The sequence below is a fragment of the Papaver somniferum genome, chromosome 2 (assembly GCF_003573695.1).
Source record: "Papaver somniferum cultivar HN1 chromosome 2, ASM357369v1, whole genome shotgun sequence".
Lineage (NCBI taxonomy): Eukaryota > Viridiplantae > Streptophyta > Magnoliopsida > Ranunculales > Papaveraceae > Papaver > Papaver somniferum.
The window spans coordinates 28,578,068-28,597,860 of NC_039359.1; the positions used below are offsets into that span (position 1 = coordinate 28,578,068).

Sequence of the window (19,793 nt, forward strand, 5' to 3'; positions counted from 1 at the left end):
CACAGTGTATGTAAGATTAAAAGAGAATTGAATGTCATTCCTAAAATAGTTCCATAATTCTTGTGAAAAGGTGCAGTGAATAAACAAATGATCTACAGTTTCAGACTCACCGTAGAACGCATAGCCATCTGTAGTTTGCATACCTCTCCGCGAGAGAAAATATTTAGTTGGAATTTTGTTTCGTAACACACACCAGATTAAGAATCCAATTTTAGGAGGATACTTCTGCCTCCAAATATGCTTGAAAATCTGACCATCAGGGCAGGAGATAGAGTCCTTGTGAATGTAATCATAACGGAGAATATCACTACCAGAAATGGGGCTTTGGTGACAATGGTTTTTGCAGCAAATAATATTTCATTGCTAAAGCTTGCTGATTGTGGCAAAAAAAAACAACTGTTCTCATTGTTGTTAGTTTTTTTGCAACAAGACTCAAGTTTCATCACTCATAAGTTTTTAGTGACTATATTTCGAGATAAAATAATGTTCAGCCACTGATAAGTTTTTTGTAATAATGTATTTACCTCACCATTTAATTCTCTTGTGACGATGCTAAAAAACTGACATAAAATGGTTTCGGTGATGATCCATAACTTTCATTACAAAAAAAGTTTATAGTGACAAAATTAATTCGCCACTAACAAATTTTACAGTAACAAAATTAAAAGATTGACGATATATTTAGTTTTAGTGACCATTAACTTTTTTTGTTGCAAATTTTTATGTAGTAACTATTTATAATTGTCACAAGAAATAACACCCGTGACGAACTAAATTTTTTCGGTGTAGTCGTTTTCAACGATACTATACTTTTACCGCAGTTCATGATGTCAGTGATTATTAAAATATCGTCACAAAGAATTCTTTATGGTGCCGAAAGAATACATGGATGTTGAAGAATAACTTTTCGGTAACAATATATTTTATCACCTGAAACATAATGTTTAACAGTAACTTAAAAATTAGAAAATCAATTTATTACTCGAAGTAATTGTTCATAAATATAATTACCAAAAAAACTTGTTTTTATTAAGGTCCGTGTCGGTCATTATCACCGATAACATTATATCGTTTTTGTTTTTCGATGTCGTTATGATATTGGTACCCGATATGGTGAATCATGGTTCATAATTCATACCCCCATGGTTTACCATCCCTTTCCTAGAGCGATCTCACTTTAATTCAATACTTATGCAAGAATATTATTTGTACCATAATATTTGGGCATCAATATCGACTGACGCAAGTCTTATTAGCACAATCAACTTTGGCCCATGCGCAGCGACCCATTCCACCTGTACATTTCCGCCGATCCGTATCCACGATGTAAAAAAAAGTTTCTAGAACATCCAGATTACTTGGAATGCAAGTTGGCACAATTGTATGAATACAAGCAATCTTAACCATATTTGATATAGAAGAATACACCAAGAAGAGGGGAAACCATTGTAATCAAATCAATAAAATAACTCTTCTTAGGGAGATTCATCCGTGGACGTAGGCACAATGCCGAACCATGTTAAATTCTTTGTCTTTCTTGTTTTCCTTCAATTCGTTTTAACCCTAATTTTGACCCTAGTTCCAACAATCATCATCAAATCATCGTGTTTAGTGCCTAGAATTTATTTTGGGTACAGACAAATATATTAAAATATATATTTACAATTTGATGCAATGAGCTCAATTTGAAAAACCCCTTGCATATGTACACAAAATACTTTATCCATAATCAAATTTTTTACAGTGACTCGAAATTTTCATCAAAATCAAAATTAACTACAAGCATAAATGTATTATTGGGCTAAAAAATTATCTTGTAACCGAAGAATCTACATACCAATATATCCTTACTCCAATTTTTCTAATGGAAAAAACTTGTTAACTTGGTTTGAAATATCTTTGGTATCTTCTCATTTCGTTCAATAATCCTATGATCTCACTATAATTTTCCAAGTTTCCTCTAATATATCATATTTTTTTTATTGAGAAGTTGTAAACCAAAATATCCTTCATTAATTATTTCTCCGATTACTCGAGATTTGCACCGAGACTATAAATATGTACTAGTATGAACCAAAATCTTGCTCCATGATATCTATGAATAGTTGAAATCTATATCATAATTCTAAATTAATTTACAAGTGGAGCCAAAAGTTCTCTTTGGATAGTCAAGATCAACATCAGAACTCTAAATCTACTAGCGTGAACCACACTTCATAACCTTTTTGACTAATCAAAATGCGAAATCTCACTCTTATATACTGAACCAAAATACGCTTCATGACCTATCTTGTTCTTATTGAGAGCCCAGCTTATTTCATCTTCATCTGACTAAATAAAATTTACCTCACCAAGCTTGGCCATGATAATCTCTACCTGGTGTTGATGGTGGTTTTTACCTTAGGATTAAATTCGTAAAACCTTGTATCTGATGTGACGTCACTCTGTAAGGAAGCGGAGCCATGAGTGTCAACCTCTTCACTGGAATATTTATTGAGACGTTCAATATATTTACATGAAATTTATCCAGACTGGTGCATGTAGCAACAATCCCAGATGCTCTGTAAATTTCGGCGCCTTGCCTATATTACTTATTAATATAAGACTCACTGAGTACTTTTCTTGTGCTATGTTCCCCGGCAGAATCCTTAATATCGGTATGGAATGATGGATTTGTGTTTACTCGCAGCAGAGTAGCACGGATCTCCAAGTACCAAAGTTAAGGCCCTTGCACAAAATACTCAGTCAGAAAGCGCACTGCACTTTGTAAATAAATAATTTTGTGCCAGCTGATGAGATTTTTGATTGTCGTTATTGTAAATAAGGATTCAAACTCTAAGACTTGTGAAGATTAAATATAAAGGTTTAATGAAAATAATAAAAGAGAGAGTTACTGGGACTAGGATTCCACCGCATTCATATCATAAGGCTCAATTATTTATTCTCAACAATTATCGCTCAATAAATAAAATAACATCGACTCTTATTTTGCCAAAGTAGGTTCTCAAAATATTAGTTAATAAATCGTAAGCATGGAACATCAAACATCTAAGCAAGCATGACCCATCAAATAAAATGATAACTAATTAATCAAAATCATAATTCTATTTTAATTAGTGCAAAAGTCATATAGAGAATAAAATAATTTTACCTATGTATGAAATTAGACTTCCTCCGTCGTCCCAGTGTTGGGGTTTAGCTACTCATGATGTAGATACTCTCAAAATATTTTTATATAGCTCAAATGGTGTTTACAATGAAGAAAAGGAGAATAATAACATAAACCAGGAATTTGCAACGCTTAACACGCGTTACAAACTCATCGTTACAATTTTCAAAGCAGCTGTTACAGAAACTATATTAGGAAACGGTCGTAGAAAAACTGTCACTAAGCCTTGAACTGTGACAGTTGTAAAACGACAGACCCGTAGCGTCGTCTGTGTTCTTCGTCTTCTACCTCCCTGCAGCAGCAGAGAAGTTTCTGCAACTTCTCCTCTTCAGCTCTGTAGCCTCTCCCAACTCTCGATCGAAATCAAGTTAGAAAATTCCGCAGTGAATATATTTCATTTTGAACGATGAAGAAGGGTGTGCCCCTAACCAAACCAGGGGTGCAAATAACGGGTGGCGTCTTGGGGTTCAAATAGTGAATAAGTTTCCCCTTAGTAACTAGGTGCCCCTTATCCAAACTGAGAGTCTGTTTAGTAGTTGTCCTCTAGGGGTGCTCCGAGTAATTTTTCGAGCCGATTTTTCCAACAATATTTATTTCCAAAAAATACCTACAAACACATAAAAAAACCATAATAAGTACAAAATCGAGTACTCACAATACAGAATATTGAGGACAAATCAGACACATAAATGCATCTATCAAATACCCCCAAACTTATAATTTGCTGGTTCTTGAGCAAAAGTAATCTAGAAAATAAAATGACTACACTTAGCACGTGCAGCAAGCCGTTAAACTGCTAGGTGGCCCTAGCGGCGGAGTGTTGTCTCCGGAGGGTTTACCAGAGGTGTACCCACAAAACCTTTACCCCAGACCCTAGCTATCTACGCAGAACCTTGGGAGGCACTAAAGAATATCCTTGGTTGGCATACTCTCATTGACTACAGGAGGAAGTACCCTGATGCGAAATTCCAATTTTTGTACACGAGTTTGCACTCAGTATACTAAAATTCATATTTAAGTGACAGAGCCCTACTCATATAGTTTCTGGACATCATAACCGGAGTCAACCAATCACATGGAAAGATTAAGAAGATGGATAAAGAGAAAAGTAGATGATTTAAAGTGAACTGTGTTTCCCATATCTGTCTGAAGGCCTCAACCAAGATGAACCTATCCTAATGGGCTGAGATACCGGTATGACTAATATCAACACAACTGGCATATACAAGGGCACCAATGGTCGACAAACCTAATTCTAGGTCAACACAACTGGCATATACAAGGGCACCAGTGGTCGACTTTATTGAATTTATTACGGTTGGTATGATGGTCTGGTCTCAATTTTTTTTTTACCTCAATCACTCTAATTCACCTAGCAATGGTAACAACTTGAATCGTTTGCCCCACCAAATCATTTAAGAAATAAAAACAGAAGGGATTAGGATTCAACGAGATATGGCGAAACTACCATGTTTTTTTTTTAATTCTAACACCTGAGCTCCGTGCTTTTATGAATAGACTCTTTAGATGTTTCCATATAATCAGATTGGTTCCTCAACTCCTATAACCAAGATGTTCCCATCCACTTAGATTGGTTAATGCCAACCTTAATAAGCATAAATTTCTAGGCTCTGGAGTTTATTTATTGCAACTAAAAGCTAACAAAAAGTTTCTTCCCCACCCCCAAACTTAAATCTAACATTGTCCTCAATGTTTCTAAAAGGTAAAGTAACATGAGGAATCAGTAAAGAGATAAGTCGTAAAGATAATACCTGGGTGAAGAGAGAAATCAAAAACTAATATACAACATACAATCGCCTCGATGGTCAATCAAGGGTAAATAGGGTCCTCCAGAGGGACCTCCTCAACATCACCTGTAGGAAAGGGCTCTAAAAAGGGTTTCAATCTCTGACCGTTAACCTTCGGAGAACTGCTACCATCCGGTGTCTCGATCTCAACAGCTCCATGAGGAAAGACAGTGCGAACAATAAAAGGACCCGTCCACAGAGAACGTAACTTCCCAGGGAAAAGATGCAGGCGGGTATCATACAGAAGAAATTTTTGACCCGGAGAAAATGACTTTCTTAAAATATTCTTATCATGCACAAGTTTCATTTTGTTCTTATACTCCTTCGCACTATCGTAAGCATCTCTACGAATCTCTTCCAACTCATTGAGCTGGAGTTTCCTATGGGCTCCTGCCTTGTCAAGTGAAAAATTTAGCTGCTTAACAGCCCAATAAGCTCTATGTTCTAACTCAACAGGTAAATGACATGCCTTTCCATACACAAGCCGATAAGGTGACATTCCAATGGGGGTCTTAAACGCAGTACGGTAAGCCCATAAGGCATCAGTAAGCCTAGACGACCAGTCTTTCCGATTAGGATTAACTGTTTTCTCTAATATACGTTTTATCTCCCTATTGGAAACCTCTACTTGACCACTAGTCTGTGGATGATAAGGGGTAGCTACCTTATGTGTAATACCATATTTCTTCATCAAAAGCCTAAAAGGTCCATTACAAAAGTGCGACCCTCCATCACTAATTATAGCACGCGGTGTACCAAAACGTGTAAGTATATTATCTTTCAAGAACTCAACCACAACCCTATGGTCATTGGTTTTACACGAAACCGCCTCAATCCACTTAGAGACATAGTCTACAGCGACAAGGATGTATAGGTTACCAAAAGAATTAGGAAACGGACCCATAAAGTCAATACCCCACACAACAAAGACCTCAACAATTATAACCGGGTTCAAGGGCATCATGTTCCTATAGGTTCCTAATTTCTGGCAACGCTCACAAGTAACACAGTGACTATCAGATTCTTTAAACAACGAAGGCCAATAGAATCCACACTGCAATATCTTAGCAGCAGTCTTCTTAGCACTAAAGTGACCCCCACAAGCATGATCATGACAAAAGGAAATAATACTGGACTGGTCACTCTCAGCTATACATATCCTAATAATCTGGTCTGGACAATACTTAAACAAATAAGGATCATCCCAAAAGAAGTGCTTCACCTCGGCTAAAAACCTAGAACGATCTTGTTTACCCCAATGTTGGGGCATTCGACCAGTAACAAGATAATTCACTATATTCGCATACCAAGGTTTGGGTAACAAAGAACAGTTGTTCATCAGGAAACTATCCCTTAAGGAAGAATCATAAGGGTATCCAACAACTAGCCTAGACAAGTGGTCTGCTACTACATTTTTGCACCTTTTTTCTCTAATGTCTAAGAAAATCTTGCAACAAAAGGATCCATCTAATCAATCTAGGTTTAGTATCCTTTTGGAAAGAAGATACTTCAAAGCAGCATGATCAGTAATATTACGACCTTAGAACCTAAGAGTAGGATCTAAACTTGTCTAAGGCAAACACAAAGCTAATAGTTCCTTCTCGTAGTGGTATAGTTCAACTGGGCATCATTCAGAGTTTTGCTAGCATAGTAAATCACATGAAGTAATTTTTTCTCGCTGACCTAGCACAACACCAATAGCATAATCTGAAGCATCACACATGATCTCAAAGGGTAGGTTCCAGTTGGGTGCCTGGACTATGGGGGCGGGTGGTAGTGAGTAAATTCTTAAGCTTCTCAAAAGCCTCTAAACAAGCATCATCAAAGACAAACTTAACGTCTTTTGCAAGCAAATTGCAAAGAGGTCTAGAAATCAAGCTAAAATCCTTAATGAATCGACGATAAAAACCTGCATGCCCTAAGAATGACCTAATATCTCTTACGGTTTTTGGGACCTGTAAAGTTTTAATAAGGTCAACTTTGGCTCTATCTACCTCTATACCCTTCGAAGATACGATATGCCCTAGAACAATTCCTGAACGAACCATGAAGTGACATTTCTCCCAATTAAGCACTAAATTTTTTCCTTACACCTAGTCAAAACTAATGACAAATGATGCAAGCACTCATCGAAAGACGCCAAACACTGAAAAATCATCCATAAAGACCTCTAAGAACCGTTCTACCATGTCAGAAAATATGCTCACATACAACGCTGAAAGGTCGCAGGGGCATTACATAGCCCGAAAGGCATGCGTCTATACGCAAAGGTACCAAAGGGACAGGTAAAAGTGGTTTTCTCTTGGTCTTCTGGGGCTATGACAACCTGATTATAACCGCAGTATCCATCTAAAAAGCAATAATGGCTACGTCCAGCTAATCTCTCTAGCATTTGGTCGATGAAGGGAAGGGGAAAGTGGTCCTTCCTAGTGACCTTGTTCAATTTCCTATAGTCAATACAGACACGCCAACCCGTGGTCACCCGGGTTGGGATTAACTCATTGTTATCATTCTGGACTACAGTAATACCGGATTTCTTGGGAACAACCTGAACGGGGCTGACCCACTTACTGTCTGAAATGGGGTAGATAATGCCTGCATCTAACAGCTTAAGAACCTCGGTTCGAACTACTTCTTTCATATTAGGGTTCAGTCGACGTTGCATCTCCCTAGAAGGTTTGGTGTCACTCTCTAAATAGATATGATGCATACAATCAGTAGGACTTATACCCTTAATGTCTGCTATGGTCCACCCTAAAGCTTCCTTGTTATTCTGAAGGACGGTCACTAGCCTACTTTCCTGGTCACTATCCAAGTCAGATGCTATAATCACAGGTAAAGTTTCAGATAGGCCTAAAAACACATACTTCAGGGAATCTGGTAATGGTTTAAGGTCCATCTTATGAGGCTTTTCTAACGAAGGAACTAGGGTAGACTTAGAAACGGGTAGAGGTTCGAACTTAGGTTTCCAACCATTACTAGTTTCTATCAAAGGGGTTGAATCTAACAAAGCATTCACCTCATTAATCACATCGTCATCATCAAAATCAATCCCAAAATGGGCTAGGCATTTCTCTAATGGATATTCTAACAAAGTGTTTGGTAATGACTCCTCGACTAATGTTCCTATCATGTTCACCTCTTCTATGCTCAAGTCATCTAGTTCAGAGGGTAGCTTACTAATATTAAAAATGTTCAGCTCAATAGTCATATTACCTAAAGACAAATTCATAATACCATTTCGACAGTTAATGATCGCATTGGATGTAGCTAAAAACGGGCGACCTAAAATCACTGGTATTTTGTTCTCTGGGTCAGGGACAGGTTGGGTATCTAGGATAACAAAATTCACTGGATAAATAAACTTTTCGACCTCAATAAGAACGTCCTCGATCACACCACGAGGAATTTTAACGGACCTATCAGCTAACTGAAGTGTCATCTGGGTAGGTTTCATCTCACCAAGTCCTAGCTTAAGGTACACATGGTATGGAGTAAGTTCACACTGGCTCCTAAGTCAAGCAAAGCTTTCTCGACACGGTATTTACCTATTGTGCAAGAAATAGTAGGGGACCCTGGGTCTTTATACTTAGGAGTAGTGGTATTCTGAATAATAGAACTCACATGACTAGCTAGGAAGGCTTTCTTCTGGACACTAAGTTTTCGCTTTCGCGACACATATCCTTAAGAAACTTGGCATAAGCGGGAATCTGCTTAATCGCATCTAACAATGGGAGGTTGATAGTAACCTGCTTAAAAACCTCCAATATATCATTAAAGTTGGACTCCCTCTTAGTTGGAACTAGCAGCTGGGGGAACGGGGCTCTGGGAACAAAGCCGGGCTCAGCAGGACCCTCATTGGTCTCTTTGGAGACTCTATCAGTCTCCTCATTTTCTGGCTCAGAAGGGTGAACTACACATGTTCACTATCAGGCATGGCAACCTTATTGTCAACTTTCTTTCCACTCCTAAGGGTTGTTATAGAATTCACATGATTGTACGATTTCTCTCCTTTAGGGTTAGGATCAGTTTGACTAGGGAACCTTCCATCTTCTCTTTCACTAAGAAACTTAGCTATTTGGCCGACTTGAAGTTCTAAGTTAGCAAGAGACTGGGAATTATTCTTAAAATTCTGCCTGGTTTCTTCTTGAAAACCACAGTGGTTCTTTGATAACATCTCATGGTTCTTTGCTAACATAGTAAGGGTTTCTTCTAAGGTGGAGATCTTTTTCTCATTCTGAAACTGGGGTTGACCTGAAGAGTTCTTAGCATAACCAAAACCTGGGGGAGGCTGAGAATTACTAGACTGTCCTTGATTCTGACCCTTAGACCAAGAAAAATTAGGATGGTTTCTCCAACCAGGGTTGTAAGTCTCTGAGTATGGGTCAAACTTTGACGGTTCTCAAACCTAGCATTGTTATAGACACATGGGCTTGCTCTTCACTAACCTGACCTTCCCAAAACGAGTTATTGGGTTCTACTCCACAACTAGACACTTGAGAGGCTCTAAACCTATCATCAGGTTCAACAAGAGACCTATGTTTAGGATGATTCAATTCCAAAGCTTCTAACCTTCTAGACAAAGCAGCAAACTTAGCATCAGACCCGAAGCTTGTATCTACCACATTGGTGCTACTTCTATTGACCAAGAGTCTTTTGGGGGGTTCAACACAAGACTCCCACTGTTGGGATTTTTCAGCGAAGCTCCTAAGAAGGTAAAATCATCATCACTTTTACTAGTGAACTCACCAGCGCACATAGACTCAACCATGGCTTTGGTTGAATAGTCTAAACCATCATAAATAATCTCTACGAGTTTCATTATCAAATCCATGGTGAGGACACTGGGATAGGAGATCATTGAATCTCTCTAAAAACCTATAAAGAGACTCTCCCTCTTGTTGCACACTAGCACTAATTTTCTGCCTAACAGACGCAGTTTTATGCTTAGGGTAGAATTTCATATAGAAAGCAGCAATAAGTTCCTGCCATGTTTCAATGGATTCAGATGGTAGGTTGTTCAGCCAGGTCTTGGCTTTATCTCTCAAGGAAAAGGGAAACATCTTAAGTTTCAAGACTTCATCAGTAAGGTCTTTTATTCTAATTGTCCCACAAATTTCCTCAAAGTCCCTAATATGAAAATAAGGGTTCTCATCATCTTTCCCTAAGAATATAGGGATCATCTGAAGAATACTAGGTTTTATCTCGAAATTAGCCGTAGTGGCTGGCAATTTAATGCACGAAGCTCGGGTGGACCTAGTTGGGAACATGTAATCTTTCAAAGTTGCCATCGCTGGCACAACTGAAGTACTAGGGGTATTTTCCTCACGAAGAGACAGATTCTCAAAACTGAAGTTTCCAAAAACAGGGCTCTCAAAAGAAGAGTCTTCGAGCTCCCCGCTTCACAAGAAGAACTACTAGGTTTTCACTAATCAATCGACCTAGATTTCTTTTTCCAAGCCCTTTAATGACCGGGCATACACTAGAAAAACAAATAAAAGAATCCTAAAAGGAAGGGAGTTCTATGCAAACACAAACAGGCTGACTCCACCAAAGCAAACCTAAAGATTTCTAGCAAACAAAAAGCATGATGGCTCCACTTAGATTGTTTCTAGACCAGCTTCTATCTTCGAAAGGGAATTCGTTACAATTAAAAACCCCTCTGGAATCAATCCGAGTTAAGTAAGTTGAATCGAGACGAGGGAAGCTCGTGGAGCTTTGATACCCAAGGCCTCACCGGCGTTACAAGGCGGCGTATTCAACTCACAGAAACCATCATGAACTTTGAAGCATGCAAAAGAGTAACCAATATTTTTCGAATGACTTTCCTATTAAGCTCGTTACCCTATAGGTCTCGTTCTAGTCAAATTTTAGGCTTAGGTTCGCGTTTGGTTTTTTTCCTAAGGCGGGCAAGAAGAACGGTGATGAAATCCGAACCCTTATCTTGTATGGCCAGTCCTTCCCTTTACTAGGAAAAAAGCAGTTTTCAATCCTCAGCATATATGCAAACGAAGGAATACAGTAACTCGCTGACAGGGGATTCGCGAGTGTTTCGAAAACTTACCTCCCGTACCAGACGGGGGATGAACGCTGAAGTCGACTCGGGCCACGACTCCTATGTCATGTACGAACCCGAGGGCCGAGGCGATATCGTAATCGCCGTCCTTCTCTGCAAACAGTTTATATTTAAACTACCCTTCCGTAGGGTTTAAAAAATAAAGTCCCAAAGTCCACAGTCCAAAGAAAAAAAGTAAAAAAAAAATAATCTAAAAAAAATCTAAAAAAAAAAATAAAATGTTCTCTCTCTTTTTTTTTAATTAATTTTTTTCTTCTTTTCTTTCGCTCCTTTCGCTTTGCTTTTACTCCAAATCTTTAAGTATTCACCAAAAGCTTTGGCAAATTTTTCTTTCGCTCCAAATTCCAAAATCTGTAAGGAAAAGACAAAAACCCAAAAACGTAAAGAAGAACAAATAAAAACCTAAAAAAAAAATCTAAAAACTCTAGCCTAAAGACAAGTCCGCGTCGGCGGCGCCAAAATTGATGAGATTTTCGATTGTCGCTGTTGTAAATAAGGATTCGAACTCTAAGACTTGTGAAGATTAAATTTGAAAGTTTAATGAAAATAATAAAAAACAGAGTTACTGGGACTAGGATTCCACCGCATTCATATCATAAGGCTCAATTATTTATTCTCAACAATTATCGCTCAATAAATAAAATAACATCGACTCTTATTTTACCAAAGTAGATTCTTAAAATATTAGTTATAAATCGTAAGCATGGAACATCAAACATCTAAGCAAGCATGACCCATCATATAAAATGATAACTAATTAATCAAAATCATAATTCTATTTTAATTAGTGCAAAAGTCATATAGAGAATAAAATAATTTTACCCATGTATGAAATTAGACTTCCCCCGTTGTCCCAGTGTTGGCGTTTAGCTACTCATGATGTAGACACTCTCAAAATATTTTTTATATAGCTCAAATGGTGTTTACAATGAAGAAAAGGAGAATAATAACATAAATCAGGAATTTGCAACGCCTAACAGGCGTTACAAACTCACCGTTACAATTTGCAAAGCATCTGTTATAGAAATTATATTAGGAAACTGTCGTAGAAAAACTGTCATTAAGCCTTGAAACTGTGACAGTTATAAAACGGCAGACACGTAGCGTCGTCTGTGTTCTTCGTCTTTTACCTCTCTGCAGCAGCAGAGAAGTTTCTGCAACTTCTCCTCTTCAGCTCTGTAGCCTCTCCCAACTCTGGATCGAAATCAAGTTAGAAAATTCCGCAGTGAATAATCAACTTTCCCGCCATATTTCATGTTTGAACGATGAAGAAGGGTGTGCCCCTAACCAAACCAGGGGTGCGAATAACGGGTGGCGTCCTGGGGTTCAAATAGTGAAGAAATTGCCCCTTAGTAAGTAGGTTTCCCTTATCCAAACTGAGAGTCCGTTTAGTAGTTGTCATCTGGGGGTGCTCCGAGTAATTTTTCGAGCCGATTTTTCCAACAATATTTATTTCCAAAAAATACACAAAAAATCATAATAAGTACAAAATCGAGTACTCACAATACGGAACATTGAGGACAAATCAGACACATAAATGCGTTTATCACCAGCACATAGAATTCAATCAATGTTGTGATAACTCACAAAACTCATGAACCTGACTAATTTACAAAGTTAGGGTTTTTGTGCCCTGTGCAGTATATTAGACCCCGTCGGTCGATACTATGCTTAAACAACTAAGCAATTAATCCGCTGTGGATTAGTAGGAGCAGGGTCCTACCCAAAATCAGAATACAAAGAATAATGGAGCCGCGGGGTAGGAGCAGCAATAAAAGGGAGCGTGGCCACGCCATAGGCTAGCCAGCGCCGCTTGACCACGCCCCATGCTACTCATCCGACCCTTATTCTTTTATCGACCAATCAGGTCGCATTAAACCTGCCACGCGCACCAAAAAGGTAGCCGCGCCCGTGCTTGGCCGGCCCCCTACTTTCATTAACCAATCAGGTTGCTCTAAACCTGCCACAGCCTTAAAAGAGGTGGAAATTGTTTCATGAGGTCACCATACTAAGTTGGCTTTCCAAAACCGTGCCAACATGCTAACGACATGCCAAACATGCCAAAACAAGCATGTCAGGCGCACATGCCAAACGCGTCACTTACCGTGACATCATGTCAAAACTTTCCAACCCACCCTCCGCGCGTGACCAGCTTCACAACGGACTTCAATTTGTCTAGCCTAAACCCTAGGCGCGGACATGATCTAGTGGCGGTGGAAGAAACCTTAATTTCTAATCGTGGCACAAAACTATGACACCTCTGGCCCGCAACATGCCATACATGCTAATTAGGGTTTCGACATGCCAAACCCTAAATTAGGCAAAGTTGAGCCAAACAATGTTCCACAGAACATGGGGATTAATGTGGCTATTGAAACTGATGTTGCCACACCACGTTTGAGTCTAACACCAACGTGCCAAAATTTCAGTGACCATGGATACGCCAGGCGCCACTTGCACCATCGTGCCGCTGGCATGCACAAACTATGCCAGCCATGCCGCAATGCCGCTGGCATGCATTAAAGGCGACATTGTGCCACTATCAGGCGCCAACGGAAGGTAGCCATAATCAACGGCTACCCTTACTCATGAGATGCAATCTCAGCCATCCAAGTTTGCCACCGAACTGACAGACTTGTGGCAACTTTTAGGCGACCAGCCACCTAAGTCTAGTGGTCATGGCTAGGCTAGGCACCACTTGCACCATCGTGTCGCTGGCATGCACAAACTATGACAACCATTCCACCGTGCCACCGGCATGCACGAACTATGCCATCCATGCCGCAATGTCGCTGGCATGCACTAAAGGCACTATTGTGCCGCTATCAGACGCCAACAGAAGATAGCCATTATCAACGACTACCCTTCCTCATGAGATGCAATCTCGGCCATCCAAGTTCGCCACCAAGCTGGCATACACCAAAACGCCATGCTGCACTGCCGCTAGCATACACCAAAACGCCATTGTTCCATTATCATGCGCCAACACAAGGTAGCCATAATCAACGGCTACCCTTCATCGTGAGATGTGATCTCAGCCATCGAAGTTTGCCACCGAACTAACAAACTTGTGGCAAGTTTTAGGCGACCAGCCAAGACGAGCCTAATAGCATCACATTTTATTTTCCTACGGCAAGCCTCTTGATTTTAACTTGCCACACGTAGCGAAGTGCTACATGTTTTTCACGGAAATACTCGAGACATCAAACATGTCACAAACTGGGGGATACTCATCAGGGTATTGGTCTGGCAGTTTACAACATGCGGCGTGCAATATGCATGTTACAAGAAAGTGTCATTAAGTGGGGCGGTTAGTAATGGCAAGAAGTAATGGTGTAAACGGATCCTTCATTATGGAAGCATAATTCCTGACGTTACACGTTACTCCACTCTTCCACCAGTCAATCGTTTTCCACTTCCTACGAGGCTAGAGTACGTTTTATTACGACTTGTATAAATAGGTTTCACCTATTTTCCACCAGAGAACAAGTTTCGGTCGGAGAACATCATAGTATCCAGAAATCACCTGGTAGCTTTCCGTTCTGCTATCCAGTTCTACTTTCTGATACAAGTCATACACAACCACACCTTCAGGATCAATGATTCTGGCCTCAACACTTTCTTCGCTTCCCTCCCTAAGACCAACTCTTCTCCTTCACTTTGTGACCGAAGCAAGCCTGGAACGGCCATTTCTTGATCTAGGCCAGGATTGTACATATTGATCTCTCGAATCAAAAGTACTCCCGTGCAGTTCATTGTTTAGGGTTTAGACTCGTTTCTCATCCACACACACGAATTTACCAAAACCAGCAGAAACCGTTTTCACCCTCAAACACCTGGATTCTAGAAATGGAATCAAGTCTGTTTGGAACTTCCAAATTCCAATTAGAAGAAATAGAAGACCCGTTACTTACATCACCAATAAATTTACCTTTGATCGAACTTTATTGTATATATTAGGAATTCTGATTTTATATCTTTGTCGAACAACCAACAGTCTTCCCAGAATCTGACTTAGCTCCTATATATTAGGGTTGAAATTAGATAGTTTTATATCCAAAATTAACGGTGGATGTAAAACTATGTAATTTCAACCCTTCTGTTATATACAAAAAATTTGTTCGCGGCCCGTGTCTCCTATATGCTTCTAGTATCTCTTTCATATATGCTTGTTGGCAGTTTGTTGGTGGAAATTAACAAACTCTTGAAATAGTGCCTTAGCTAGTCAAGAACTTAAAGTAAGCACAGATTTGAGGAACAGTTGTTTTTATTTAAAAAGTTTCGCCCTCCTAGTCCGCTGTAGCTAGAAACGGTAGCGATGTTCGTTGGCGCTGAACAGCTAGCTTCTAGCAGGTAATCGCATGCATCTGCAATTGCACACTCCGATCCGAACACCAACACACCTAGACCTAGTAGTCTGTCTGTTGTCCCTTCCTGTAAACCCTACTTAGTAGAATATTTCAATTTTCACCAAAGGTAAATTTATCATTTTTCTTTTCTCTCTCACTTGCCCTACCAATCGACTGCCAAACCCTATCATACATTCTGAACCCGCTGTTCTTTACCTCAAACTCTGTCTATTTTATTTTTCTTTCATGGCTGTTCCCTACCTGATCGCCCATATAAGAACAGCTAGCTATACATATGAAAAGTCAACCTCAATACTGAATTTATAAACTCTTTGATTTCAAACATTTCTAATTTTATCATCAAACAACAAGTACCCACCACCTATTATTAATAAGGTATTCATCAATGTTTGCTACTCTACCGATCCATCAAAACATTTCCGTTCTCTTCCACCTCTTCCACATTCCAACCATTTATTAAAGTTAAACAGTTATGTCAGAGATGTTTTTATCAATAATTAATTAATTTCTCATTCACAGATATTGTAAACTCATCATCTTCTTCCACGCTTCTCTATATAATCTCTTGAAAGTGTTGTGTTTAAAAATACGAATTTTCTTTTACTTTCATTCTCTTCTTCTCTCAAGTCTCAATGATGTCTTCTATCTCTTCGACTATGAGTTTTGTGAATGAGCAAATTTGCTATATCCCCTGTAACTTCTGCAACATCATTCTTGCGGTATATATATGAATATGTCTAGTATTCACTTTTTTGCTTATATCAACTCGTCTCTCTTTATACATATATATTCGTATGTGTTCTTTTATAATCGCAATTAGATCCAGATTTTCTGATCACGCTTCTTTTTCTTTACTTTTTTCCGATCTTCTGATTTACAAAATCTTGTATCACATAACCTTTTTCTTTTATTTTTAAAATATTAATTGGGGTTTCTTGTATATATATTATTACATTTTATGTTAACACAGACAGTCAAGTCTCTATCCTTACTTGGTGTTATAGTTTTCCTTTAAATTGTTGCCAAAGTAACAAAAGTCATTCATTCATTGATCAGTACCCTTTTATCCAGTAGCAGTGCATTTTCTGAGGTTATTAGGGTTAACTTTTACAGATAGGGAAAGGGGAAAGAAGACTGCCCTTTAATTTTGCGTGTAGTTTACCTTTCAAAACAAAATTTAAAGAAACATGTCTCGTTTTAACATTTATTATATCCATAGATTTCTTCCTTTCTGAAAATCATCATCTTATTTTTGTTATTCTTCACTTTAAACACATATGTTACCTTCTTTCCTTTCCTTAAACTTACCAACTTCAAAAAAAAAAAAATTGACAAGAAAACCATACCATTCATAATTTGGACCTAACTATTTGATTTTTTTTTCTTCTTGTTGTTGATTTTTTCTCTTGTTTGCACAGGTGAGTGTTCCATGCAGTAGTTTGTTCGAAACGGTGACCGTCAGATGTGGGCATTGCGCAAATTTGTGGTCTGTAAACATGGGAGCTGTTTTACAGTCACTATCGCTACAAGATCTGCAGGTGAAAAACAACTTAATTTATTTGTTTTCTCATTTGAGGGCGATCTATCATCAGCTGAAATTTAGGGTTCTTCTTAGTTTTCATTACACCTCATGATTCGCTTGAGAAAGAAACAATTTATTGTGTTTTTCGAAGCAATTTTTTTTCATTTAATGATTTTAATATACATGTTCTGAAAACTGTACAAATCTCTAGCTGCCGCCATAAGACCCCTAGTTCACTGTACTAATTAGCAGTGTTTTAATAGTTTGCTGTTTCTTTTGATTGAGTTTGATTTGATGGACGCATAAAGTTAGCTATTAGCTTGAACTATTATATTGATGTGATTTTCTTTGGATCTTCTTCCTTGTTTACTATATCATTCAGAGGTTGTATTCTTTCAATACTTTGACTCAAAATAAAACCCTAAAAAGAATTATTGCTTTTCATCTAGAGAGAGATTGATTGATCTGTAGTTCTAACTGATTTAGTCACTTCAGTCAATTCTCTTTCTCAAATGGGATAGGGACTGGTGTTTAGAACTGTTTACTCTCTCTCTCTCTGAAGTCTTACACGAGATGCCCTAGTTCTTCATGCATTTGCATTTCTTTTAGATCTTGTGATGAATGAATTCTTTGTTTAATAATTTCACAGACACCTAACAATGGTGATCATTTTCAGAGGATTGATTTTCCATCCTCTTCAAAACATAACCAGGATATTCAAGTAATGCAAGTAACTACTGCTGCTAAAACTGAAAAACGGATTGTTAATCAGCGTAAGTTGTTCTCTTTATTCGCTATATATATATCTGTACGTGATTCTACATTGTTTGGACAAATCCAATAGCATTACATTAAATTTGGGTACTTCATTGTTTTCCACATTGGTGGACTTCTGTCTCTTCTTTTTGCACAGCTCCTGAGAAGAAACACAGGGTTCCATCAGCATATAATCAGTTCATAAAGTAAGTATTGTAACTTTACCATTTCTATTAGTTTGTGATTAGTCTGTTCAATACTAATTTACCTAAGCAATCTAAGTAATGATATTACTAACCCCTTCAGTTGTTGCCATCCATTTCCTCTTGTTTCTTTTAGGGAGGAAATACAAAGGATTAAGGCCAATAATCCAGATATCAACCACAGAAAAGCATTCAGTACTGCAGCCAAAAACGTGAGTAAATTTTTTTTTGACAAGTAAAGGAGGAAACACAGTAGAACCAATGGATCAATTATTTTGCTTGATTATGCATTTGAAACTCAACTTTTTTGCTGATGATTTTGTAATATACATTGTTTATTTGGTAGTGGGCACATTTTCCCCATGCTCATTACGGGTTGAAGTTGGAGAGCAAGAATAATCAAGCTAAGCTCCGTGAAGAGGTACATATATAAAATGTCTTTACTCAGATCGCTTATCACTTATCATCATTTCATAAAAGCATCTCTAGTTCTAAAAAAATAGTGTACACTAGTATGTATAAACAGAATTCATGTACTACATATGAATGCGTAATGAGCATGCACCATTAAGTGATATCATAGATATGCATATAAATAGATGTGAAATATGATGTTTATAAGTGCATGCTTATAATGGTATTATGCATGAACTCTAGTGCGAGAGAACACAGAATCATGCTAATATCCCCATGTGCATGCTTTGATTTGGTTAGTTATATATACTAAGCGATTTTCGAATAGGTTAATCCAAGTGACACAAGATCCTCCTATTCGGACTGGTTTGGAAGACATTTTTACTTCTCTTTTTTGTACTTGAACCACAGAGCTGCAAAATGTTCGCTGCATACAAGTCATGTACTATTCTTGGCAAGAACTAAATGCGTATATATATACATAACATGTTCGCGATAATTAATAGGTGATGGGTCGTACCGTTTATTATATAATGGAGCTTAATTACCTAGCTAATCTTTTTTCTACACATGTTAGTTGCAAGTTGTAACACTATTGATGAACTTATTATTGTCTGCAGGGATCTGATTTTCTAATGAAAAGGGCCAGATTACCAAATGAATGGTGATCAGAGCCAGATTACCAAGGGATCATCTGATTAGCGTACTTGAGATGAAAGTATTTCAGCGATTTCAAAGTATTAATGGTTTTCGTCACGAGTAGTTATTAGTCTAATTAGCTCCTCATTTTTATATAATAGTAAATGTGACTGGATCTAATTATTGAAAAATATTAAGACGATAAGTACTCATTCTTCCTCTTAATTGATCTTCACCTTATCCCACTGAACCTGGGCAGCACTCTTGATTTATATAACCAAAATCATTACGGTTAGTAATTTTATGTCTCAGTAGTCCTGAAGTTAGCTATATATTAATTTATCACCGAGTAATATTTATAAGACCAAAGGATATGAACACTCCATCCCCTTCAAAGGGAAGGAGTACAGTATACCATGGTGGAGACGACATACACTGGTAACTACTTCAAAGATAATTTATTTATTTTTGGATTTGGGTTGCCAAATGAGGTTTTTTTTTTTTTTTTGGGAAAAAATCAGTTAAAATATAAACCCTACTCCTACATGCTAGGAAAAGCTAATTTCAAAATGAGAGGAAGCATCACAAAGACACAAAGTCATCCTACTCCTACATGCTAAACCAGATTTAAACCAGGCTGATGGAAAGCTAAGGTGGTAGAATGCAGTTGCTTCTGAAACTAATCACCCGACTTTCTAAAGTACCAGCAGCCAACACAACACAACACAACCCTCGAAATCATTACGTAGGAGTTAGGACTTCTTTACATTGACTATTCTAAATACAGTTGTTTACAAAAAGTTGGAAATTCTAATTTAAGAAGAAATGTTAGTAGA

General features: G+C 38.0%; 1 protein-coding gene across 6 annotated transcripts; it reads left to right on the forward strand.

Annotated features, from left to right (window-relative positions):
• The first annotated feature begins 15,689 nt into the window (after positions 1-15,689).
• LOC113353085 (axial regulator YABBY 5-like) lies at positions 15,690-19,229 on the forward strand. Of its 6 annotated transcripts, none has more exons than XM_026596795.1 (8): positions 15,690-16,142; positions 16,842-16,961; positions 17,658-17,718; positions 17,859-17,907; positions 18,008-18,116; positions 18,251-18,325; positions 18,730-18,824; positions 18,939-19,229. In XM_026596795.1, exons 1-7 carry the CDS (start codon positions 16,056-16,058, stop codon positions 18,781-18,783), a joined length of 555 nt encoding a protein of 184 aa, XP_026452580.1. In that variant the 5' UTR covers positions 15,690-16,055; the 3' UTR covers positions 18,784-18,824; positions 18,939-19,229. The 6 variants fall into 6 exon arrangements, with proteins under 6 accessions (XP_026452580.1, XP_026452578.1, XP_026452577.1 ...); XM_026596793.1 differs by having other exon boundaries at positions 15,693-16,142; positions 17,622-17,718; XM_026596791.1 differs by having other exon boundaries at positions 15,694-16,142; positions 17,595-17,718.
• The last annotated feature ends 564 nt before the right edge of the window (positions 19,230-19,793 follow it).

Bases quoted from the DNA above. Each gene is read 5' to 3' on its own strand.
- LOC113353085 (XM_026596791.1), top strand. From the start codon at position 16,056: ATGATGTCTTCTATCTCTTCGACTATGAGTTTTGTGAATGAGCAAATT. The intron at 17,908-18,007 runs GTAAGTATTGTA...TAACCCCTTCAG, and splicing joins GCATATAATCAGTTCATAAA to TTGTTGCCATCCATTTCCTC. The intron at 18,117-18,250 runs GTGAGTAAATTT...TTTATTTGGTAG, and splicing joins TCAGTACTGCAGCCAAAAAC to TGGGCACATTTTCCCCATGC.